At 34.7% G+C, this 27,318-nt stretch overlaps 1 protein-coding gene across 8 annotated transcripts in view; it reads left to right on the top strand.

The window, feature by feature from the left end:
- LOC138701943 (uncharacterized) overlaps positions 1-27,318 on the top strand; it is a 349,096-nt gene that overhangs the window by 142,447 nt on the left and 179,331 nt on the right. For all 8 annotated transcript variants that reach the window (XR_011332730.1, XM_069829314.1, XM_069829313.1 and 5 more), the window contains 3 exons: positions 3,818-5,711; positions 9,233-9,404; positions 12,152-12,283. Coding sequence is in view for 7 of the 8 variants with exons in the window: in XM_069829314.1 (XP_069685415.1) it covers positions 3,818-5,711; positions 9,233-9,404; positions 12,152-12,283 (2,198 nt within the window). In the remaining variant the exon portion in view is untranslated. The remainder of the gene's footprint in view (positions 1-3,817; positions 5,712-9,232; positions 9,405-12,151; positions 12,284-27,318) is intronic.

Here is a 27,318-nt window from a genome sequence, read left to right as displayed (position 1 = left end):
GCAGAGTTTGATATCCTCACCTGTGTGTAGCGGTAGGTGGACTCGCACATTCTCGCACGGTGAACGTGCTGTATGTATAATTCATGCAGAGGAATCACAGCTCTGAATGCTTGACACTTCAGTAGTCGGAAGCTGTTGGCCTCACGATGTCATTGATATACAGGACACGGTCGATGCTAGTAACAAAATTATTCAAAACCTGGCGGTACTCACTCTTCATTCGGAAGGTCCGTATTCGAAACCAAATGCCCGCTGCTATGACATGTTTCGTGTTTTCCTTCAACCGCGTAGAAAAAAAAAGAGGTAATAGCTTCGATCTTTATCGTTTACGATTGTGTAATTTATTATCACGCACTCAACACTCTCAGCACTATCAGTATCAACATCAATATTACCACCACCACCACCACCACCACCACCACCACCATGTCCTCCTCCAGAAAACATGTTTTCTAACAAATGCATTTTAATTCGATGTTCCAGAGTAGAAGGCTAACATTTTAGGCGTCCCTCTGTTTTCTAATGCTATAGTTTAAGTACGATATATTTAATGATCATGAAATACTTATTGATATTTTAGAATATAAAGCTGTTGTAGTTGAAAGAAATAAAAACTAAATAATCAAATTTAGTTAACCTAATTGTTAAATATTACTTTACTTTCAGATAATTTTTGTGTATTTCAATTTTATAAAATATGATATATAATAAATAGGGACCGGATTTTTATGTAATATCAAGGTGTGAAATATGTAAGAAAAATAAGCTGAATATGTACCAAAATAAGTAAAATCATGAAAATATTTAATATCAATAATTATATGGCAGGTATAGGATAGGTAAGACTCTCCAGTTGTGATTTCATAGAGCACCCAATTTTTTACCGCACGCTTGACCATTACTATTTTTCCATTTGTAGTGAAAGCTTCGTCCATCGCAATCCATGATTTTATATTTGTTGTTAGGGTTGAAGATACAGGGGCCATTTTAGTTAGTTAAAAGCAGTAGTAAACTCACATGCACTTTATACTGTAAGTACTAAAACTAGAGAACTGAGTGAAATGATGACACAACGGTACTGCAAGTACTGTTTCGCTTTACTGGATTAGGAGAAAATAAGAGATGTGCTCCCTTTAAGAAACAAAGTACCTACTAAACCTCAAACTATAGGCATTTACAAACTCTTGTTTGAAAAGTGACATTCCTGTCTCATTCAGAAGGGTAGGATTATTCCAGCCGAGAACCATACTTTCTAATTCCTCAGAAAATCCCATTTCCGTATAGATCTACTAAATTTAAAGTAAAGAGGTAAAGCAACGACCTGAAAAGCTATTTATTTTAATCTTTCAACATATTTCCAGGTTGTTTCTTTACTCCAGCTTCTTTTCAAAATTTGGCTACTTTATTGCGGCTCATTTTAGACTTGACACGGGTTTTCCCTGGAAGGATTAGGAAGAGGGTGGGTAAGGTTGCAAATTGCATGGGAACGACTTGTTAAGACGTGTGCAGAACAATTATATCCCTTCTTGGGTAAGTAAAAAGTTTTTTTTTTAATCTGTGTATTTCAAATTGTAAACTTCCGCAGCAGAAGTCCCCCCCCCCCTTTTAGTGAAGTAGAAATGAATAAAACCCCTAAATATGTAGATTTATGTAATACCTAGCCATAATATGTAATGTGGGGTAAATATGTAAAAATATGTAATATCAAATTTTAATATATTAATGGTAATTACAAGATTCAGAAAGGTTTGTTATTTATATACGGTTAGATTGAAAGGAATATAATATGTAATTATATAAAAATCCGGTCCGTAACAATAAATTTACACGAAACATAAAAAATTTAGAAGTTACAAAATAATTAGGCGAAATGTTTCTCCTCCATCTATTTTGAACTTCAGAGTAGCATCGATTACAAAATTGACTTATTAGGGCTGGTTATTTATCCTTTCGAGTTTGTTAGATTAAAAGCAATGAATAACAATTAAACAGGTTACAATAATGTTTATGTATCTTAAAATTATATAAATCAGATCTGTAGGCCTACTTATGTATGTGTTGGTTATTGTATTTTTGTTTCTGCCTTTTATTTTATTGTTCTAGTGTAAGGGACCAGCTAGGCAGAAACTCTGCCTGTTTCTGGCACACATTCGAGTCTTATCTCCAGTCTGTCATGATCTATGTCGTAGTGACTGTTAGAATGTAATACGACCTTGCTCGTTTTCACACACCCACACACATGGTCAGTGCAAACTGTGCCGTACACTTTGCTTGTCTTACGAATACAGACTGTGTGTATTTCAGCAAATTAGCTAGGTCCCTTTTCTATTGTTATCTTTATTGTCAAGTAGAATAATATATAATATGCTTATCCTTGACTCATTTAGCAATTGACTCACGTTTACTGTATGCTTAACAATTTGTTGTATTCAACTGCAGGTGCGCAAATTTAAAATACACTTTGCAAAACTTATACAAATACAATCGAAGATGTAAAATATCTGCTTAGCTATAACTGGAGACCGAATTTTATGTAATGTGAAAATAAGAAATATGTACATAAATATGTAGCTAAAAATGGCAAAATGTGTAGATAGATATATGGAGGTTGCAAACAAAACCGATCATTTCCACCGAAAACCAAAAATGAGTTTTTTACGGTTTCAGTGCGTTTAGAGAGACATCTTTCTGAATATGATACTGTTTGTATTCTAACTCAGTCATTTCCATGAGAAACAATATGATAAAATCATTGTGTTCAATCAAAACCGGATAATTCCATATCTATCATACTAATGCCGATATTTTCATTGTCTTTTTTGTTAAAAAAAAACGGACATTTCCAACACTCTGTATGTGTTGTAATTACCAGTCTATTCAAAATCGGTCATTTCCACTTCTATGTGCAAGACTGATAATATCTTATTGCTAATTGAAATTATTGTAAGAGAGTTATAATATAGGCTACTCATTTTTCCATGATACAGTAGAATGAAAGTGAAGGATATCTAGGGAGATAAGCTATTCAATTCATATTTTTATTTTCATGTAATGTGCAATCACTTAGTTGAGCTAAACGTTTTTTAATTAAAATTATTGTAAAAGTGTTACGGTACGAGTCTTGTCCTTCTTCCCTTCGTTCATTTTTTTTCACATTTTCTTTTTTCTTCCCTCTTTTTTCCTTTCCTATGTTTTTATTTTAATTTCTTTCCTTTTTCTTTATTTTACCCTTTAATTTTTTTCGTCCACATCTGTGGAATAACGGTCAACGTGTCTGGCCCGGAAACCAGGTGGCCCGGGTTCGAATCCCGGTCGGGGCAAATTACCTGGTTGAGATTTTTTCCGGGGTTTTCCCTCAACCCAATGCGAGCAAATGCTGGGTAACTTTCGGTGCTGGACCCTGGACTCATTTCACCGGCATTATCACCTTCATTTCACTCAGACGCTAAATAACCTGAGATGTTGATACAGCGTCGTAAAATAACCCAATAAAAAATCTTTTGTTTTCTTTCTTCCTTTGTTTTCTTTGTTTGTTCCTTCCTTTTCTTCAGCTTTTTGTCTCTGCTTTTATCCCTTTCTTTGTTGTTCATCTTCTCTTTTCATTTCTTTTTTCTTTTCGTCTTGTGTGCCTTTCTTCCTTCACTTTTCATTTCCTTGTCTATTTATTTTCTTTCCTTTTCTTTCATCATTTTTCTCCCTCTAATTCTCTTTCTTTTAACTATTGTAATAGTGAATTAACAGTGTAACAATAATGTTAAAGATATAAAGAAACATAAGCTTCTTTTACAATGACATTTGTTTTTTTCTTGTTTTCCAGGGTGAGACTAAGGCGTTGGCGAAAAGGGCCTCACCGTACACACGTGGACAGGCTACTCTATTCGGTTTCAAGAGGAGGCCAGCATCAGCCATACCAACTCCAATTACAAACACATCTACCCCCATCCTGGAGAATGCTACGAACGTAGCTGTTAGCAAGACGGCTTCTCAGGAGTCACTCAACAGTATTAGCCCCGTTCCTTCAGGAAGGTCAACCCCCAGACTTTCCCGGCCAAAGAAAGATGCAGACGGAAACTTGATCAGAACAAATCGCTTTGGCTTCCGAGCCCCAGTGCCCTCCATTACAAATAAAGTTGCAGACTCAAACTGCAACAATAATCCAACTGTTATGTCTGCAAATCATGCATCGAGCCACCACAACCAGGAGAACAGAAACGTCCTCAACACCGAGAAGCCAAGAGCCAAGGGGGGCGGCAAAATAGTTACACCTGTCATATCTGGGATGAAGAACTCTCCAAACAGCAGTGATGGTGTCAAAGCGAAGCAGACTCGCTCTTTCATTCCACAGTTGGAGCAGTTCGAACCTGGGAAAGCTTCCCGATTCACTCTCCAGACCTCTCTCCTTCCCAGGCCACAGTATCCTATCCGTCTAACATCTGTGGATGGAGAAAAGACATCCAAAGTGGCGAAAACAGCTGCAAACAACAGTACAAGGAAGGTATCGTACCAGGCATCGGGAGGAGAGGAATCGTCCTCGAAAGAAGGTTCGCTTAATGGTGATTCTGGCATCAGTAGTCACCAGAGTGGAGCTGCGTGCTATGGTGAAACAGACACTTTGCAAGGAATCGAGCAGCTTGACAGCAGTCCAACATTTGGTGCCCGAAGACACCGCAACACTCAGAAACCACGAACTCTAGAAATGGTTGTGAATGGCCAGTACTTTGACGTTCGAGACCTGAAAGACGAAGACTCCTCTGCTGCTGATGACCCGAACGTAATCACTGAAATATCTTTGATCTCAATTCCAAGTTCCAAGCCTAAGAATAGTGCAATACAAAATAATAGAAGCACAGGGATAGTACAAGAAAGGTCACTGCAGTACCAGAGACAGACACCGAATGATAACAGACAGCAGCGTTCTTCCACAGATTCATCAGACGAATATAGAGATGATGAGGGTCTCGGTGGTGAGGAAGAGGAGGAGAAGGCTTTCAGAGACCGATCACATAGCGAGAAGACTGAAGCGATCAAGGATCTTATCACGCCAGGCAGTATTGAAGACCAAGAAGACTGGGGCCACGGTGAGGCGATGGCAGAAGAGTACAGCAGTTCTAGCGAGGACGGACATGGTGTTCGTCGTAGTTCCTCACCAGAGAGTCTTAATTTAAACTTAGCAGCAGCCGCAACATCTTTAGAAGCTGCCCAGCAACCAAGGCCGGTGATGTTGACCATAGAGGATCCCTTGTTTGCAGCAATCGCAGCTGCAGCTTCTCCAACAATGATAGAAGATGAGACGTCTCCGGTTGATAGCCTATTCAGTAGTAGTACTGCAACTAGCACAACATCAGAAGTAATGGAGAAGGACCAGGATCAGGATCAACCGGAATTGCAGAAGGACGAGGACACTAAGAGCCCGCAAGATCCTGACAAAGGATCTACACCACAGTCGTCAAATATGCTGACCCCCGATAGCCCTGGCACTCCCACCAATGCATCCACCTCGCTGTCTCTGTCTGTATCAGAAGGAAGGGACTTCCTTATTGATGACGAGATTGCAGACCAGCCTGGACTGACGTTTGATGATGGTGGTAACACTACAGCAACAGGACCCATCGGTAGCGGTGACATGGCCACATCATCTGGAGGTTGTACCAGCCAGCTTTTGTCCATGACGGAAAATACAGCCACCCTCGTGGACTCTAGTCCTAAACCTGGTATGTTTATCAGTCCAGAGACCGGGAGGGAGTGAGGCATTATGAATCATTAAAATAGGCAGGCAAAAAGGCATCGTAAATAGCTAAAATAGGCAGGCAAAAAGGCATTATAAATAGCTGAAATACGCAATAAAAGGCAATTACAAAAACCTTGCACCAGACCCACAACCTTGCACTTTCCACAAAGGGATTTCGGCGGCCAGAAAAGCTTAACATAAGTCGAATGTAAATTGAGATTTTCGACTCGATGTTGCAATTACTGTTGGAAGCAAAGAAATCTTCTTCCCAGTAGCCTTGGAAAGTGCATTTTTGTGTTTGGTTGTGCTGATATGTTGCGATAGGAAATATTTAGCTAGCTACAACAATGTCGCAATGAAAACTGAAAGAAAAATAACCGTTAAAAATAATGTTAGACCCGCACTTATTGTTGCATTGTCAAATAAACACAAGCGGTAATTAAAATGCTTACTGTTATACATTTCTGCACGGTAGCACTCATTGTTGCAAAGAGAATATGAACTGACTGAAATACAATAATATACATCCGGTGAAGTCACTTTTATTGTAGCGGTTATACAAATAAATTAAAATATACCTGTAGGCAATTATTAATAATAAATTAATAAATAATAGATAAATAATCAAATAAAGGCAAAAAAAACATTTATTTTGTAAATTAGGCATTTATATTAAAAAGGCAGAAAAGGGCAACATAAAACTGTGACATTTCAATCCCAACGCTATTATGATTCGTACAGATTTACTTTCAAAATGAAGATAGATTTAACACATTTAAAAAGGCATTCTACCAAACTTCCAGTCTCTGTTTATCACTCTCTACTTTCAATAAAATTATGACCATTATAAATAGAAATAGGGAGTATTTTGAAGCAAGTTAAACAACTCCGAGCCCTCCAACTCCAAAGAGCCCGTTGTATCTATCTCTTTTACATTAAAAGTGAGATAAAATCATTTCCGTTATAGGAATAGAGGTGAATAAAGATGAAAATTTTCAGCAAAATTTTTCTGAAAAATTTCCCCTTAGTTTTTTTAGTTATTTTACGACGCTTTATCAACTGCTCTGGTTATCTAGCATCTGAGTGAGATATAGGTGATAATGCCAGTGAGAAGAGTCCAGAGTCCAGTGCTGAAAGTTACCCAGCATTTCTTCTTAATAGGTTGAGGGAAAACTCCGGAAAAAATCTCAACCAGATAACTTGTCCCAACCAGGATTTGAACCCGGGCCCGCTCTTTTCACCAGTGTTGAATTGGTACCCTGTTGTATAAGTTACTTCACCTTTTAAAATAACTTTAAAACTTTTAAAGTTTTATATATTAATAACAAGTGTTAATATGAACATGAACAAGAAGAATGAAAATTTTCAAATAAAACCATTCAAATTATAAAATGGAAAATCATACACTGAATATTCCTGAAACTCAAATAGTATTGAAATCAGATTAGGGCATAGTTGGGCAAGTAAGTGAAAGCTCTGTCATTAACTAACCAAATTGGACCGGAATTCAATCTCAGGTAGTTCTTTTGAAATGTGTGATGAAAGTGAGTTTGGGGATTGGCTTTTCCGAGTACTTGTACTTAGTTTTCTCATGGTTTTCTTATTTCATAATTTATCCATTATTGCTGTGTCATTATCTGGCAGTAAACTTTGCAATTAAAAGGAACACTAACTATATAAAGAAGCAAATGAATTAAGTTCATAAAGATATTGTAACTCTTTATTGAATAAAAGAAATAGAGCTGTTCAGAATGGTGTAAACATAAAATTTAATGGAATTGTATGTATATGTATAGAAATTCTTATACATTCAGAAATTTAAACTAAATATTATAGTCCAGACACATGGTCTGAAGACAATAATTTAAGCACAGAAACTTAATTATAAACAAAAACAAGAAAAATCTTTTGAATTCAATATTTTCTAATGTTAATAAAAAAAAAGAGTTCGGCCATGTTTGAGGGGGCAGGGCCCCCCGTGCCTCCCCATAACTCCACCTATGAGTATTACCCTAGATTATATATGTAACAATAGGTCGGCCTTATAGGCTTTGACGTTAACAACTTTTGTCAGGTTTACTATGCTGCTATCTAGTTGTTACATAAGGAGTCACGTCATAATTCCCATTTCAATTGCATTAACAACTGTACTGCCATCTCGTGTTCGTTTACAGCGGACAGGTGGCGATCCTGGCGGTTGTTCTCTTCAAAGTGCTGCCGATTTTAACATAGCGATGAGTTATCTGTTACATATATGATCTAGGGTATTACCAGTGTGGTATCGAAGGAAATCATGAAATTTAGAATTGCTTAGTTTTGCTAGCAGAATATTCGCACTAACAAACAAGATCCATAAAGAAAATGCTGACTTAAAAATACAGATGACTACTACAACTATAAAAGATTCGTTAAAATGAACATTTAGCCACAGACAACGTAAAAATGACCTAAAACTATATCTATGTGTTAAAAAATGGCTTTAATCTAGAAAACATGTAAAAAATGCATTTTGATTACCTATAAAAAACCCATAGTTGTAATAAATTTCTTGGAGAATGTACTTAATTGCCACTATACATCATATCCGACTCAGAAAAAAGATGACTTTTCATCAAAATCCGAGCCCTAGTTATTAGCCGTCAGGATTAGTGAATCCTAAATCTTTTAAGTGTGCAGAAGCTCCCTAGTATGCATTACTGGTATATGATTTAATATTTATTTTGTAATAATAATGTAGGAAGTTACAGTTAAAAAACATGTGTTACATCTAGCCTATGTATGATATAATAATAATAATAATAATAATAATAATAATAATAATAATAATTTATTTATTCAATCTGGCAGAGTTGAGGCCAGTAGGCCTTCTCTTCCGCCCAGCCAGACTCTAATTGTAATTGAATACAATTGGTTATATATAGTCGCGACGCTGTTATTTCCGGCGTGACTCCGCCTCTTTGCTTACGTCTTAGGAAGTGAAGGCTCTATAAAGTCTAGGTAGGTAGAATCGTTCGCCATTTTTGTTCTTTCGTTCCCGAGCTACCATATGAGGAATCTATTTGCCACACCGTTAAACATTATCATGTCGTAGCTCCTATGATAATAAATCAAACGCACTGTAATTCAGCAAATAATTAAGCGGCAAATAAGGTCTTCGTGTGCTTTCTGCGAACCCCAACGAAAGAGCCAAAATGGCGGGCGATTATATTAAGTATTTATCGAGCCTTAAGAAATGAATAACATCTTAATAAGCGAATCACAAGACACACACGTTTAAATGTAGCTGACCTGCAACGCGATTGGCTGCCGGAAATTAGAGCGACGGGACTATAGTTATTACATTAATATCTACACCATAAAACAACATGATACGGTAATGGTGTAATGATTAGAGTAAACTTTTCTCTGTTCCTTTAGTGCTGAATAGTTGGTTGTTACGCAAAATTTCAGCTTGAAGTACACATAAACTTGCATAAATTAAAGGGCTGTATATTGTTGTTATAGGTGCTAAACGACAGGTTTCAACTTCTGTTGATGGCAGCCCTGCAAGGACAAGACGGATCAGCAGGACTGGCTCTGTAGACACTCTCTCCCCATGTGAAAGTATTGCATCAGACGACCTAATGCTTGACTATGAGCGCAGCGAAGGAAGTATATTTGACTGCACAGCTGAGAGGTAAAATAAGTCTGAGTTTATTATTACCACAGATTGACTAATTTTTCATTTTAAGTTTTATTGTGAGCTATTCTGTATTGCAAGGCAAACCCAAAATATTGGGTCAGACTAATAAATTAAATTAATTATAAAAAAAATCACTCATCACTCATGTTGAGACAGTTTTGGGTTCAAATAGCTCGCTGTTGCAGTGAACAATTAAGATTTTCTCCAAGTTTTCCATTACAAACCGATATCGGTTGTTGCGAAACAATGCACGATACTGGGAGAAGGAGATATATTCATTGAATAAGCGAGCCATCGTTACAGGATTCAATGCAGATATTTCTCTACATGCTAATAGAAAACACCAATTGGAAACAATTTCATTATTGCCTGTCACACCTGCAACAACATTTTCCACTTTCCTACCACTAGAGTCTGGTGATTCGTCTATACTTATCCATATATATATTTTTTTACTTTCACATTCTGCTCTGATCTTTCCTAGCAATTCTTCGTAACACTGAGGGACATAGATTTTTCTTAATGTTGATTCTTCTGGTGTTTCCAAATTGTGAATTTTGGAAGAAACTTTCTATGCTCTGGACTTTTCCAATTATGTGAAGGAATAGGGTGGCCAGATTTACAAAGATAAAAAAGAGGACACAAAGCTTCAAAAAGGAGGACAGAAAATATGTACTTAGATTTAGGCTGTGGTCTATATTATACTTTAAATTACGTCAATATCTATTTTATTACAAAATATTCACAGTACAGATTTAAAGCTTATATCATACTTAAAACTATGTTAATATTTATTTTATTACAAAAAAAAAAATGAAAAAACTTGATAATAATGATTTTACAGTTACGTAGCTACATATTCTGAAAGTCAAGGGAACTATAATTATTAATTCCCGATTTACCACGAAAATCGTCTGTAGCTACATTTAGATTGGCAATAGGCCATGATTGTTTGGCCAAACACCTGCATAGAATTGGAATATATCAGTCCCCTAACTGCCCATTGTGCAACTCAAACCAAGAAATGGATTCGGAACACCTCAAAATCTGTGCTTCAGTGGCTGATCATGATAATATCTTTGAAAAATATTGGAGTGCAAGAGGTCAAATGACTTTATTGTCAAATGCCTGGCATTAAAAAACAACGACAACATAATTATTAAAGAGGACAGAAATTATCTATTTAGATTTACATTCGCACCTCGATTTCTCGATTTACTAGCTACCTCTGAGCAATAACCATAACAAGGAGGAGCAAAGAGAGTTATGATCATTGGCAAAGAGTGTATTCCATCGATGTTGCTGCCAGCTACTGGCAAATTACTTCAGAAAGGTGTCAAATCAGATAATTTAAAAATATCAGGCATGCAACTTACGAAAAGGAGGATATTTCTTGATTTTTAAAAAATCCTCCTGGACCCCGGACAAAGGCCTAAAAAGGAAGACATGTCCGGACAAAAGAGGACGTCTGGTCATCCTAGGAAGGAATATCAGATGAAAAAAAAGGCTTTGCTTAAATCTGCGTAATATTCATAACTTTTTGAAAATAGTTTGTGAAAAGGAAGCTGCTTTACCTAAAAGAACTTGACTAGAGATTGCATGTGAAGCGGTTATTCTATGTTCATTACCTGCTGAATGCTGCAAGACTTGAGATCGCTGAACCACATTTACAGATTTTCCACACTTTTGACAGAATAGAACTTTTACATCACTTATAAAAATTCCACTAAATTTAGCAAGATATTGCTGCAAATGGGAATGAACACTTTACTTCACTTTCGGCATTCTATCACCAATCACTTCACTTATATACCAGTACTGCATAAACAGCCTGAATGAATCAAGCTAATGTCTGTGATGGAGAATATTCGAGTCGAATGCATTATGTCAGCCATTATTTCATAGGTAAGGGATTCCCCTTCGAGAATACTAGACATCACGTGTAGTTTACAGTCACGATGCAATACATTTAAGGAAAAAATTCATTCACATTGTGTTTTTATTAATATGTGGTATGTACAGTAGTGGCAAAAAACCAGACCGACCCTTGTAGCTGATTTCAGAGCCTTGTTCACTCCAGAGCAGGATAGACTGGTAACTAAGACTTTCGTGGTTCGAATCCTTTCTGGGAAGGAAACTTTTTTTTGTTCCTTTTTCAAATTTATTCCCAATAATTTTCGATTGCTGGTAAAATTTATGTTCTGGGAATAATAAGTTAATTAAGTAGTAAAATATCGCTGCAAACGAAAAGTATTGGGAATAAATTTGAATAAGGAACAAAAAAAGTTTCCTTCCCAGGCAGGATTCGAACCACGAAAGTCTTAGTTACCAGTCTGTTGTGCTCTGGAGTGAACTAGGCTCTGAAATCAGCTACAAGGGTCAGTCCGGTTTTTTTTTTTGCCACTACTGTACAAGTTTTTGGATTGAATTTAAAAATTAGAACAAAGAAAAAATAACAGTTTATGTATTTATAGCTAAATTATTAAAAATATGTATTTATTTAAAAATATTACAAAAATATGTATTTTTATGTGAAATAAAATTTTATACACAAATTACCATGCTCTGGTCCGTAATTTTTGTCTTAATTACAGTCTTTTTTTCTATGAGCAAAAAAAAAAAAAAAATAATATTTATTTTCATGAAAATTTGTTCCCTAATTATCAGTATGGATAGTATTTTCGTTTGCCAAGAATATATTTCCGTCTATTCTGAATTACATACTTTGTGTATACTTCCAGTCGCCTGGACAATTCAAGTGGTGCCCTACATCAACTTGACGAAGCAACTCTGATGTCAGAGCTAGAGGCACAGTCTGACAGTGTTTTGAGGGAATGGACATCTCTGCTTGGAACGCATGCAAAGGAACAGGGGTAAGTGCATTTCACATTTGTGAGTCTTTGAACTTCAGCATGTAGACTGTCCCTGAGAACTAACAAGCCGAGAGGGGAAGTAAGTTTTCTCCCTCTTACAAGCAAAACTAAGTTGCAATACTGCCATGTATTTGTAGTTGCATCAGTAGCAGAATTCATATCTTTAATCAATCACAATTTGTCCGTATTTAATGGAAGAAAACAATGATTATAAAATAAACGGTTTTTATGTTTTTTAACTAGGAGGACTTCTCATTTTAATAAAAACTAAACAGAAGAAATAACTAAATTATTCTTTTAAACTACAGTTGCAACTCGAGCACACTGGAAATAAAAATACTTGTTTAGCCCTATTTAAATACAACATTATTCAGTATTACTTGAGGGTGGACGGAATTTTCTGCTTGTTAACAATTTGTATATTTGGTTCATAAGATATCAGTGAAAGTCTGAGAAGCTAACTTGCACGAATATCATAAGATTCCACAATTCTTCACGGATGTTAAAATTAGAATCAACTCCCCTAATAAATAGTATATTGTTGCTGATATCAGTGTTTTCATCTGATGCAAACGAAAACAACAAAGAAAATTTTGATTTCAGTTCCTAATTTACTTTCAATATCAAACTCCATTTCTTCTATTCTGATGCTAACATTTTAAATGAATTTAGTTTCTCAGAGCATATTTTATCGGCTGCTACATGAGATAGTTTTTAGCAAACTCACTTCTCACATAAGAACTTCATATACTTATTTACGTCCGACCGAAAAGTCATGTATATAAATAATTTCTTATGTAAAATTCTTCACTGACTGTCACAATCTTTGTTTTTGTTTTTGTCTTTGTCTTTGTCTTTTTGGGAGTGAATAACATAAAATACGTACATTAAGTGTTAACAACGAATACTTTCGCCTTTTCAGGCATCATCAGGTAGTATTAGAAAAAATAACTCTTTATGAGCGTTAATAAGATATATAATATTGAATAATTTACCTTGAAAGTCTATAAGACTGCACATATTAAATACAATGAATTTGATTACATCGAAATATGGAATTAAGCTAAAACAATCAAGTATGTAGCTAGGAATGTTATACCCTCAAAAGATATCAATCAATCTTCTTAATGTATCCAGCTGTTTGCTGACAACATATAGTCCACTGTAGTCTATTCAGTTGTTTTTCACGAGAAATGAGGGGTATTTTGATCGGTGTTCATTATAGATGCCTGTTGCTAGTAGCCAGAGTTGGAGTGTAGTCAATATATACTGCAGGGCTGTGTCTTCTGCAACTGGTACTGATGATTTTAATTTACTTCTTTTGTGGTTTATGGATGGACAGTATAGAAGAATGTGTTCTCAAAAGATATAAGTTACATAAAACTTCATCCTTTTGGATTCCAGATTAAAAAGTAAAAAAAAAAAACATATCAATTAAAAAGTTGAGACAATTGAACATCTAAAATTGTAATGTAATCAAAAACTGCTCATTTATAATAATTGTAAAAACTAATATACGTGAGATGTGATTGAAACATGGTTATGTATACAGCACCAGTATGTAGTGGGTTCTAATGTGGAGCTATACCTGAAAGCCAGATTTGTATCGTATATTTAGGGTGCTCTGAGGTCCACCCAGTCTTCTAATAAATGAGAAAGAGGATTACATTCTTTGAGAGTAAAGCAATCAGAACACAATGCTGCTTATGCGAGGTTAAGAAAAAAATCACAACTTCAATTCCATGTGTCACATTGCCGAACACTTTTCTGTTCTATTTATTTTTGTTTTAACCTGTTGTGATCAATTCCTACCTTTGATTTGTAATAATTTCTTTTGAAATATCACAGGAGAGCGTACATATTATATTTTTTTCTTTTCACTTGCTGAAAGTCCCTATTCCTTGAAAGCCAATCACTTAAACAGTTTATGAAGTCTTTGTTTCAGTTACCATAAATGCAGACTTAAAAAAATCGAATTTCTGGCACATTGGTAATATATAAGGTTTTCAATCCAGTAGATCTAGGTTTGAACACCAGTAAGAGAAATCCGTTACCTAGAAGCATCTTTCTTGCACAAAGTTGAGAACAAGATCAAAGAGTTAATTAGTTGTGATTGTCTCATGCTAGTATTGTATTGTATTTATTTACATTCCATGGTATTGATACATCGCTTCACAGCCAGAATATGTAACATGTCAAAAAAATCTTAATAGTATTACAAAGTGTTAATTTTATTATAGTCAAGTATAGTTTAAATATATACAGAAGAGTTTTACAGTATACTAGTACAACACAAGGGGTTAGTATCGACACTTAATAAAAGACAGAAATATTCATGTAGTGTTGTTGAATGTCATAAATTCACCTACACAATAGAAGGCATGAGAAATTGGGTACTTCTTTAATTTGGCCCAAAATAATCTTGACTTTTAGTTTGATTTTTTATATCGATAGGTAGGCTATTAAAAATTTTTACTGCCATATAACGCACTCCTTTTTGATAGCACGATAGACTTGCCGATAGAGTATGAAAGTCATTTTTTGACAAGTATTTATGATATGAACTGTTGCATTAGTTACAAAGTTTTCACGATCACTTATGAGGAAATTTATTAATGAAAAAATATACTGACAAGCCATGCGCATTATTTTTAGTTTTTTGAAAATGGTCCTACACGATTCTCTAGATTTACTCTTTTTTGTAGTAGAAATATACTGTTATTATCTGTATATTATACAGAATATTATTTCAAAACTCATTACCCCATTGTAAGTATGCAAAGTATATGTTTTTAAGGTATTAATATTTACTATCCCTTTCATAGATCTAATAGCAAAACATGCTGAATTTAGTTCGGGGGTAATTTCTTTAATATGATTTTTCCAATTTAATACGTTATCGATTTGTAAGCCAAGAAATTGATTGTTATTGTTTCTATTAGGAACTTATTAATTTATTGTGCTTGAAATTTGCGAGGTTGAATTTGGACAGGATTTCAATTGGATTATGTTAGTTTTGTTACAATTTAATACTAATTTATTGGCTAAGAACCAATTACATATTTTGGGGAGAATTGCTTCTGTTGAACTGTACATAGTGGGGCGAAATGAGGCATTACTTGAAACAGAAACATAAACCTGATATATTGCAAATTGAATAAGGAAAGAATAAGTAGTAGAAGAGGACTGAGAGGAAAAGAAAATCAAGAGCAGAAAGAAAATAAGATGAGGTGGAAACAATGAAAGGAAAGGGATAAGAAATGGGAGAGTGAATGGGAGAAGAGAAAGGAGAAAATGAAGGAGTATAATTAAAAAAGAACATGAATGAATGACAGAATAAAATCGAAGAAAATAAAAAAAAGGAGCACCAGGAAAATGAAAAGAACGAGAAGAGGAATGGGAGAAATAAATGTAATGAGAGATAAAATGAAAATGAGGCATGGATAAGGAGGAAGAAGAAGAGAAAAAAGACAATTACTAAGTAAGGGACTGAGGTTATTTTCTGAGGAATATATTGAAAATATTTTAGGTCAAGTAATTGATTTCTCTTGGTGTCAAGTAATTAATTTTCTTCTGTGTTAGCAGGAGTTAATTTTACAATCTTCTGGCGTTGTCACTGCATTAGAATTATTAGACAGGAAGTATTGAAAGGATGACAGGTGCTTAGTTGGCTGCCAAGAAATCAATACATGAAGCAGTGCAACGTGATGATATCTTGGGAGCTCCTGCAGTAGCATGTAAGGAACTGCATGCAGTGCATGCTAACACAAAATCAATATCTAATCCAGGCTCTGCAGTAATTTAGTTACTTAATATTCAGGTTACCCACATAAAACAGAAACGTTCTATCGCAATCTTACAGAACGCTTTCAAGTTAAGAAGGTACTGTCTATCTCGACAATTAATTTCATGAAGTTTGAGTGTATGTTACTAAAAAAAACTGTTATAGATATCTGAACAAGATTTTCAGGGTATGTTTTTACAGCCTTTATATTTAGTAATATCTACTACAAACTGAAGAGTCCACACCTGTGGAGTAACGGTTAGCACGTCTGGCCGCGAAACCAGGTGGCCCGGGTTCGATTCTTAGTCGGGGCAAGTTACCTGGTTGAGGTTTTTTCCGGGGTTTTCCTTCAATCCAATATGAGCAAATGCTGGGTAACTTTCGGTGCTGGACCCGGGACTTATTTCACCGACATTATCACCTTCATCTCATTCAGATGCTAAATAACCTAAGATGTTGATAAAACGTCGTAAAGTAACGTACTAAAATAAAAAAATAAAAACATAAAACCGAGAAAAAATGATTCTAGTGCATTTTTTTTTTTTTTTCAAAAACTGTTAATCCAAAATAAATTTTTGTGTGCATTAACCAGACCCAAAAGACTAAAATTAGGAATGGATTTTGCTATGATATTCTTGGACATATGGAAAAAATATATTGATATTGAATTTTAGCCAAAAAAATTGTGTCATTAAAAAAAATTATATCTGCCAACATTTTTCAATTTGTAGAAGGTATTATTAAAGATTAAGGATCTAAAAACATTCCCTAAAAATTTTGTTTGGATGTCTGTAACAGTTTTTGAGTAACGTGCACCCAAACTCATGAAATTAACATTGTCGAGATGGGCAGTAACTTCTTACCTTAAGAGAATATTACTGTTGGTGATTTGTACGACTTGATTGACTTTACAGATTTTTATGAGAATAACACTAAGCAAATGAATAGTTTATTATTTTTCTGTACAGGGACTAGGTTCAAATCCTTGCAAATAAAGGCGGAGTGCATTGTTCAAAAAGGTTTGTTCACGTTTTATTTTTCAAGGAGTACTCAATGTATCTCGCTGTTTTCTTAAATATTTACCTGATCGCAAGTTATCTTTACATTTATACAAATGGATCAGGAAACCCTGTTAATGGAACATCAGGAGGAGGATATCTTCGTATCATGTTCAATTCCCTCCAGTCTTGATATCAAACTTTTGATTATTTACACTGCTCTTCACTGTATTTCCCAAATTTCTGGTAAATGTGTTTGTATATTTACTGATTCCATAGAGGCTATATTTGACTTGACTTATTTCCTGTTATTATTATTAGAGAGTCAGTCAAACTTTTACGAAACCAACTATATGGACTCTAATTCAGTGTACTGAAAACACTGACGCACCATTATCTTTTTTCTTTCTCTTATTAGCTTTCATCGCTTATTTACTTGTAACTTTCTTTATTCTGTAAATTGCCATTGTTTATTTGTGTACTTGTTTACTTTTTTTCTTACTCTGTTATCTTTCATCATCTATTTGTTCTTATATTGTTTTGTATGCTTTATCTAATGGCAGCCTCTAATTTGAGGGAGCTCAGTAAAATAAAAAAATAAATAGAGCAGCAGACAAATGCCGAGTAACTTTCGAAGTGCCAGACCCTGGGTTCATTATGCAGTCAGTACTACCTTCATCTTCATCTATCCTGCCTACTTCTATACCATGTCATCCTACCACACAGGGCTAACAGAATCGTTAGTGCTCCAAACTCACTAAAAAGTAGGCAGAGACGTAAATGGCTACGTCAATGTGCGCGGTGTTAAAAAAAAATTATATATAGGACAGCAGTAAAAGTTCACCATTATACTCTGTCTCTGGTCAGCCATTTCACTTCTCTCCAGCTCTTCCCATCTTTACTCATCTCCTCCTCTATAATTTGTCTCCATTTCTTTCTGGGTCTTCTTCACTTTCTTGCTCTTTTTTGTGGATTCCAAACTAGCTTAGCCTTCATAGGAATTTATGTAGATCACAAAAAAAAAAAAAAAAGAAACTTGAAGAAATTAAGACAGTGTTTATATGTAGAGATTTAGAACACAAATGGTGTAACTCCACTTTTCGTGTAAATAGAGCTATTGACATATTTTGTAGCAAGAATTCCCATACTGTTCAATGTTACAAGAAAATAGTTAATCAAATTATTATAGTGCTCACAAATGTCAACACTTCATTTGTGTATCAGTACTGAATAATTCCTGAACATATTCAGAGCACAATCTAAGTAAGTCCAAGATCGAGTGGTAAAGTATAGTTTTCTCTGAACTCGCTATTAGAATCATCATCATCATCTTCCTTCACGAATTAGGCCTCTGTAGACCTGTTTTGGCCGCATCTAGCAGTCTTCTAAAAGGTCTTCCTGGTCGACGATGTCCTCTAGGTTTATACTGCATCATAATTTTTGGGATTCTTGAATTTTCCATTCTTCTTACGTGATCTAGCCAATTTAATTTGTATCTGTTGATTTTTTCTTCTACTGACTCTACTTCTAATTGTTCTAAAATTTCTTCATTCCTTTTTCGGTCTAAAAGAGTATATCCTGCTGTCCTCCTGAAAAGTTTAATTTCCGTTGCTTTGATTCTGTTCATGTCTTTTTTCTTTAATGTCCAAATCTTGCTTTCGTATAAAAGGGAGGGTAATGCTAGTGTATTATATATTTTTGTTCTTGTAGATTTTTGTACTAATTTAGCTTTTAATGAATTGTTTATTATTCCTAGAATTTGTGTAAATTTGGGAATTTTCTTGTTCACATCTTTTTCATTTTGAAAAGATATTTCACAACCCAGATAATTGAAATTTTGTACTTGTTCGAGGCATTGGTTATTGTGTATTATCTTACTTCTGACTGGGTCTTGTCCTAAAAATGCCATTACTTTTGATTTTTGTGCTGAAATTTCCATCCCAAAATCTTTTAATATTTTATTTAATGTATATTATTAGAATCACATAAACTTTAAATAAAGCTTTTGATGCTGATTTTGGTCTGACAGATGCAGTCAGCCACAAGAAAAAATATACATACTAGGTTCAAAAAGTTCCCGGAATTTGCTAGCATCATAGAAACAACGTACCTTAAACACTATTCTACAGCATTCCCTTCAAAATAGTTGCCTTCCGCAACAACACACTTTTGCCAACGCGTGTAGAGTTCCTGGAAGCAGGCCTGGAAGCCATTTTGTGAAACCCGTCTTAGTGCTCTCGTCGCGTTTGCGATAACCTCTTCAGCAGTGAATCTCCGTCATTTCAGATGACTTTTCAGACGGGGAAACAGAAAGTAATCAGGTGGTGAGAGATCAGGAGAGTATGGTGGGTGATCCAAAGCAGTTATGTTGTGCCTGGCAAGAAAATTCTTTACAATAATTGCGCGATGAGCAGGTGCATTGTCATGCATAAGGAACCAGTTGTTTTCTACCCACTTTTCTGGACGTTTCCTTCTCACTGCGTCCCGGAGGCGACGGAGGGTTTCTACGTACAATTCTTTCGTTACAGTACGACCTTCTGGAATGAACTCATGGTGCATGAGACCCTGAGAGTCGAAGAAAACTTCCAACATAACTTTGCTTTAAGTGTGCTTAAATGCGACAGGCTCATGTCAGTAGATTTACTGGCATGAAAAAGAATTCCTGCGGGACAAAATTCCGGCACATCCGGCGATGCTGATATAACCTCTGCAGTTGCGAGCATCGTTAAATAAAACATAACATTTAAAATAACTTTGCCTTTGGAAGTGTCCCTAGGAAATTTTTGCTTCAGAGGAGATGTTTTCGATTTCCACTCAGATGACTGTCGTTTAGGGACTGGGTCGTACAAGTAGCACCAGTTTCATTTTGTTTAAGAAATCACCATCTTCATCAGCCATACTGATCATGTCCCCAGCAAAACACAGAACTTGATGTTTGTACTTTGCTCTGTGGACATAATTACAAAATGCGACGAACAAACGAAACACTATGATAAACAATTGCCTACAACTCAAAACCAATAATTGCCATTATCAACAAACTTTAAGGAAATGACATCATGAATGTTACCAACAAAACAAATGTATAATATCCCTTGTTATATATTAATACGAAAAATGGTAGTAAAATTCCGGGAACTTTTTGAACCTAGTAGTATATACACTTGAGATATTTAGATAGACATTACGAAAAATTTAAGAATAAAACCTCTTTCAAAGTGCAAGAAATGAAGAGTACAGAATTTTTTTCTACTAAATAGTTGGAAGAAAAGATAATGAAAAATAAAACTACCTACTAACAATGGACACAATGTATGCGCTGTGGAAGGTCAACACCTCTTATCTTTGTATTTTATTGTATTTATTAACATTCCATGGTATTCATACATTGCTTCACAGCTAGAATATGGAACAAGTCAAAAAACTTAATACTATTATAAAGTCTTAATTTATAATCACGGTCTAGATGAAATATATACAGACGAGGTTTACAATATAATCTAATAGTACCACACAAAGTTTTAGTATCAGTTTCATGAAGTGTTATTGAATGTCATGAATTCACCTACAGAATAAAAGACGTGAAATTAAATTAGGAATTAAAAGAGAGCTTCCGTTTGGACCATGAGTTCCATGAAGTTCATGACGTTAATTTCACAAACAAGAAACAAGGAAGGAAATTAAAAAGTTTAACAAGAGTTACTCTACAAATAATTGTCTTTCGGTTACACAGGAAAAGAAGGAAGACATGTTAGATCTTCTGAAATATATTCCCCCTGTGTATCAATGGATAGGCCTACTGTCAGAATTTGCAACATGTTCTTGAACACTTCTGTCAAAATTTCTGACTGTGAAAATAATGAATTTGTCTTACTGCACTGAATTACTTTCAGAGTACAAACCCAGCAAGTCCATTTCTAATATTGAAGTTATTTTTTGTTGATAGTATGCAGTGCACAAAAAACATGAGAATCAAATTTTTAAATGAAATAAAGTGTGTATTAAGTCATTATACGTGAATAAATACTTTTTACAATTGTCACTGGTTAACTGCCATTTTGTATCTGGTGTGTGATAAATCAATTCTTATCAATTTTTGGTTGTAGAATCCGAAACGGCCTTCGGATTACTGTATGATGTAAGGGTTTTGAGATATTTTAGATTTTATATGGATTTTTTAATATCTTTACATTGTATTATGGAATCCTGGGAAACAAGAATGCGGATGCTTTAGCAAAGAAGGGCAGCACTGCTACTTACAGACCTGTTACTAAATCTACGTATTACTCTGTGAAAAGATTTATTAAATCTACATACTTAGACTTCAACAAACAAAATTTGATAACACAATCCCAAGGGAAAAAATGGAACTCTCTGCATCAAAATCCACAGTTAATTCCCGATTTACCACGAAAATCGTCTGTAGCTGCATTTAGATTGGCAACAGGCCATGATTCTTTGGCCAAACACGTGCATAGAATTGGAATATATCAGTCCCCTAACAGTCCATTGTGCAACTCAAACCAAGAAATGGATTCGGAACACCTCAAAATCTGTGCTTCATTGGCTGGTCATGATAATATCTTTGAGAAATATTGGAGTGCAAGAGGTCAAATGACTTTATTGTCAAACACCTGGCATTAGAAAACAACAACAACATTGTTAATGTTGTCATTTTTCAGGGATAGCACATAATAAATCGTAATTATGATGGTTAAACTCTGCATTTGGATGTAATATATGATGAAAGAAGTTTTCAATAAAGTCGCTATATGGCAGAGGTATTTAGTTGTGCGAAAAGTGTACTGGCTTTGGCTGGTAGAGGTGACTCAGCTAGCGATGTCAGCCCTATAGTCTAGTGCATGCTGAAACGTGATTTTGTTGGTTCATAAGAGTTTTTTATGTTGTCAAGAAAACTTTAAGTGTTATGTTAGTGTTATGTTATACTTGAATTTAAAATGGTCCATATTTACCAATATTGTATTACTGTCTTTGTGTTAGTGCTGTGTATCTAGGAAATGTGACGTGATAGAAACTGATTTTTCCACTGAATTCAGCACCTCAAAATTAGGTAAATCCACTCATTTACACACCAGATACATGAATAAAGTTTAAATTTTTGGACTAGTGTTATTATTAATTTTTTATTTCACTTTTTACAAATACTCATTTTTCACAAAAGTAATCTAGATGGAGTTACGCCATTTGTGCTCTGAACCCTTCGTATAGTAAAGAAGCAATGGGAGAAGGAAGCTAAATAATAAGCATACTCATAATACTAACAATGACTAGATATGTATCAGTACTGGTAAGATAAAAGGTGTAATTTGTAAACTTAAAACATAAGGACTAGCTAAGATGAATAATATCTATATATATATATATAATTTGAACTGGTAATGGAAATTACGGGAAAATGGCTGAACGGAGTTTAATAAGTGGCCCCTCATTTTGAAGCTTGGAACCCAAAGTTTTTCGGAAAAGTAATAGTTTTCAGTGAAATGTCAATTTTCCTACATAATTTTCCTATTTTCCAAAATCCATCTGTTGTCAGTTTTGAGAACTAATTTTATTGAATCACGGCCGACTTGATTGAATTTCAGAACAAAACAAACACTACAATAAACAATAGGCTATTGCACGAAGGCCATGACCTGCAGGATTGCCGACATATTTAGATCTCAATTCAATTTGTTATTAAAAACTGATTCTTCTGCAGTGTATAACTTTCTGAGTACAGCTGTGTATCGGATATTCAAATCTACGAAACCTGAGGTGGTTTGATGACATTATTATCATTATAAATTAAATATTATTATAGTTAATATCATGATGCGTCTATTTTTCATTACTTTTACATAATATTTATGCTATATTGATTACATGAAAGTGAAACGTTTTGAGGTTATGTAAGTAAATGTAGAGAATATCTTAATTTAGATCTTCATTTCTATAATTTACTGAGTGGCTGCTATATATAACTACAAAACTTAAGTAAGATAATAATATTGTTATTAAAAATCAAATATTTTTATACTTATTAACCCAGTAGGGTTGGGTCTTTTTCATATACTTAATGGCGGTGTAGTGTAGATATTCATATGTGTCATTGTCTTCAGTATTGGCTCGAGAGAGCGCAAAAATTACAGTTCGTAAGGAAAGATAAAAAGGTATTACTTACTGATAAAATAAGAGGCCTAGAAAATTTTGTAGTCTCCAGATCATTTCAGCAAGATCTCTTAGTAGGATAAAATGATTTTACGCTCTACATTTCAAGTTCTACATGCAGCAGCTATATGAAAATGCTATTGTTCGAAAGCTTAGCAAACCTGACATTTTTTTTTTAACTTTTGCCTACAATCCACAATGACCTGAAATAGCTACTGCTATCATCCTGACATTGATACTTGCGTTTTCGCGTTGAAACTCAAAAACTGAAGTTGGATAGGTTCAAGAAAAAGTATTTGGCCTAAAAAAATCCATTCAGAGGGAGAATGTTTCATTATTATGGAAGCAAATAACTATCAAAAAGACAAGTATTCTTCTTTGAAAATAAATCTGAAAAAATTTTTATTTGAACGTCTAACGAACTTAGTTTGCAGCAGCATTTGCTGTACAAGCCACTAGTATGTTTTATATGGAACATTTTGGTAAGGTGAGTTCCTGGAAAACAGAAATATGACAAGCAAAATTTTACAGGTCATACAAAAAATTCAAATGAAACTTGCTGTGACATTGCAACAGTTTTAACAAGAGCCAAAACATGTCGCATTGTCTCACAGTTCTATCTACACCATTTTCACCTTTCTTAAGGTGTAATAATCATGAAGAAGATATGGAACATATTATTTTATACTACACATCCATAAATCCTTAAAGAATCAAATTAGTCATCAATACCAGTCGCACAAGCCTCAGCCTTGCAATACATATTGACCACACCTCAATTCTGGCTGCTGATGGCAGGCATCTATAATGAACATTCGTCAAAGTACCCTTCAGGAACCCTAACTGATGATCACAGTGGACTTCATGTTATTAGTAACCTGCTAGATATATCAAGAATATTGTTTGAAGGAATTGATCTGATCACTAATACTGATAGATCTATATGATATTTTCTGGGATATAGTGAAGTACCACAAGAGTGAATGCCTGGAATGGGTGCTAACACCTAGAATTAGATAGTTTAGCTACCGAAACGAAGTTGAAGGTTAAGATAAATTACTTTCTTGGAATTTCCGTCTCATTGAAAGTCTCGAGAGATTAAATAAAATCAGGTGCGCCATTTCAGTTTTTGCTTTGGGGGGGGGGATTATTTTTTTTGGAGAAGACCTTGTACAGTTTATAGTGTATATAGGGAGGTGTAGGCCTACTCCCTCCATACCGTAAACTGAAGTAAATTTGGCCACTGAGCATATTTTTTTTAATTAATTTTTTCATCAAGAAAGTTATTTCATACCATGTTCATCCTCCTCCAGTCTTGACACTGAATTGCTAGCTATTGATGCTGCTCTTCAGTGTGTTACTCAAATTTCTGAAAAATCTATTTGCATACTTACCGACTCCAAGGAGGCTATATTTAATATAATTAAATATGTACCAAACCTATACGCATATAGAATTATTCCAATTCAGAAACAACTAAGTAAACTAAAAGAACTCCAAAAGGAAATAACATTTCAATGTCAATTGATACCTAGTCATTGTGGTAAACCTGGAAACGAGAAAGTCAATAATATTGCAAAACAGACAACATATTTGCAACCAAGACCTCTTCAAGTGATAGCTCTATCCAGTGCTTTTGCTTCAATAAAGTCTCATTTTACAAACCTATGGATCAACAATTGGCTCTCTTCTGACAAAGGAAAAATTTTGCAGTCTGTACAAAAGAAACCAAATGACCTGGAAATGTACAAAAACTTGCCCAGACATGTTCAAACATTTTTAACAAGAGCCAGAAGAGGTCACATTGTCACTCAATTGTACCTACACCGATTTCACATTTCTGATAATCCTACTTGTCTATGGTGTAATAATCATGATGAAGATCTGGAACACATTCTTCTATACTGTCCATCCATAAACCACAAAAGAAGTAAATTGAAATCATCAGTACCAGTTGCAGAAGACACAGCCCTGCAGTATATATTGACTACACCCCAACTCTGGGTACTAGTAGCAATAGGCATCTATAATGAACACCGATCAAAATACCCCTCATTTCTCGTGAAAAACAACAACTGAATAGACTACAGTGGACTATAGTGGATTTATGTTGTCGGCAAACAGCTGGATACATTAAGAAGATTGATTTTGATTCATTTCTTAAGTATTTTTGATTTGTCTATTTTTAGTCACAAATAGGGCTGATATCTTGGTTTAAGTTTTTTTGTTTTGTGGTCAAGTTTATCCCAAATAACAGTACACTTCTAGTCTCCATATATACAGTTGGAACTCTGCATCATAATCCACAGTTAATTCCCGATTTACCATGCAAATCGTCTGTAGCTGCGTTTAGATTGGCAACAGGTCATGACTATTTGGCCAAACACCTGCATAGAATTGGAATATATCAGTCCCCTAACTGCCCATTGTGCAACTCCAATCAAGAAATGTATTCGGAACACCTCAAAATCTGTGCTTCAGTGGCTGATCATGACAATATCTTTGAAAAATATTGGAGTGCAAGAGGTCAAATGACTTTATTGTCAAACGCCTGGCATTAGAAAACAACAGCAACAGTAGACATAGCTTTAATTTATCCTACATATCGACATGTAATTTACATGCACTTGCTGTTAATATGACGTAGGTGTGAACAAATGAAGACCCACAATTTTACTGATAAAGACATTTTAATTTTTATCAACAAACACTTTTATTTACAATAGGTAACAACCACTAATGTAGCGAAGGGTAACCTCTTGGTTTTATTCATATTTAATTTATTTAAGCGTTTATAAAAGTGGAATATTTTGATGTTAAAAGTGCAGTTCTTACATTTTTCTAGCAGTAGGCGCTACTACTCATTTTTTAAATCTTAAACGGGTGGGGCTAAATGAAGCTTTAGACAAAATGCATACAAATATGTGGCACAAGAATATGTAAATATGTGATAGCCAGGAGAATTGGGTTATAAAATTTTGGTGCAAATATTTTTTCATCACGATTGTTTTTATGGTCGTTGTGGTTGTATTGAAAAGATAACAGAAGTTCCTCATTCTTATCACACTACAATTAAATGTTTTATTTCAGTTTTCGTTGCCCTTCTTTCTTGATAGGTCGTTAAAATGTGACGTTAATGTGTGGGTTTTGACGTGTCCTATATTTTTATACCTCCTCCATTCTCATCAGTAGAGACCGGATTTTAAAGAGAAAATTTTTCATCAAAAAAGAACAAAAAAGGGAAAGTTATAGCCAAAAAAAAAAAAAAAAAAAGGACTTGAAAAAGGACTATATTACCCCTCAAAACTCACTTCAGCACATTCATGGATATACATGGCACACACAATCTTACATTTATCTCTTCTCAACATAAGGACATGTATTTAATATATTCAAAAAAGGACTTCAAAAAGGACTATATTACTCCTTCAAAAGAGTACTATTTTAATTGAAAACACACTTCAGTACATTCATGGATACACATAACACACACAAGTTTATATTTATCGCTTCACAACATAAGGAAAGTGTTGTATTTGATCACATTCAACATTTCAATATGTTTCAATATGATTCTGCCTCTTTGAATGCAGAACGTCTTTATAAACAGAAAATGATCGGTGAACATCAACTGAAACCAGAGGTGAAAATTTTCTTTTTACCCTGAACTCTAAATCGGCACACTTTATTAGTTTTTCAGTGTCTGGAATCAGAAGAAGAACGATATTTATTTTCGCTTGCTCAGGAAGTTATAGGCCTATCGGAAAACATATAGAAATATTATCTAAATGTTTGCAATATTCTGTCAAAGGGACCAAAATAAAATATGTTTTTTAAAAAAGGAGAAAAAGTTAATATGGTCTAAAAAAAGGGAAGTCAAAACCACATAATTTGGTCGGTGGAAGATAGTTTTGAACATCGTAATTAACTATTTCATGTTTCGTGTTGAAATAAAAAAAAAAGGAATTTCCTTTAAAATCCGTTCTCTACTCATTAGTTTCTCATTCCCATGCGTTCGGAGACGCGCAATGCGGTCTGCGCAATGAATCTATACAATCTCCACCACTCTTCGTCGCTGCCCGCGT

The sequence above is a fragment of the Periplaneta americana genome, chromosome 6 (assembly GCF_040183065.1).
Source record: "Periplaneta americana isolate PAMFEO1 chromosome 6, P.americana_PAMFEO1_priV1, whole genome shotgun sequence".
In the NCBI taxonomy this organism is placed as follows: domain Eukaryota; kingdom Metazoa; phylum Arthropoda; class Insecta; order Blattodea; family Blattidae; genus Periplaneta; species Periplaneta americana.
This window is presented reverse-complemented; position numbering and strand designations above follow the sequence as displayed.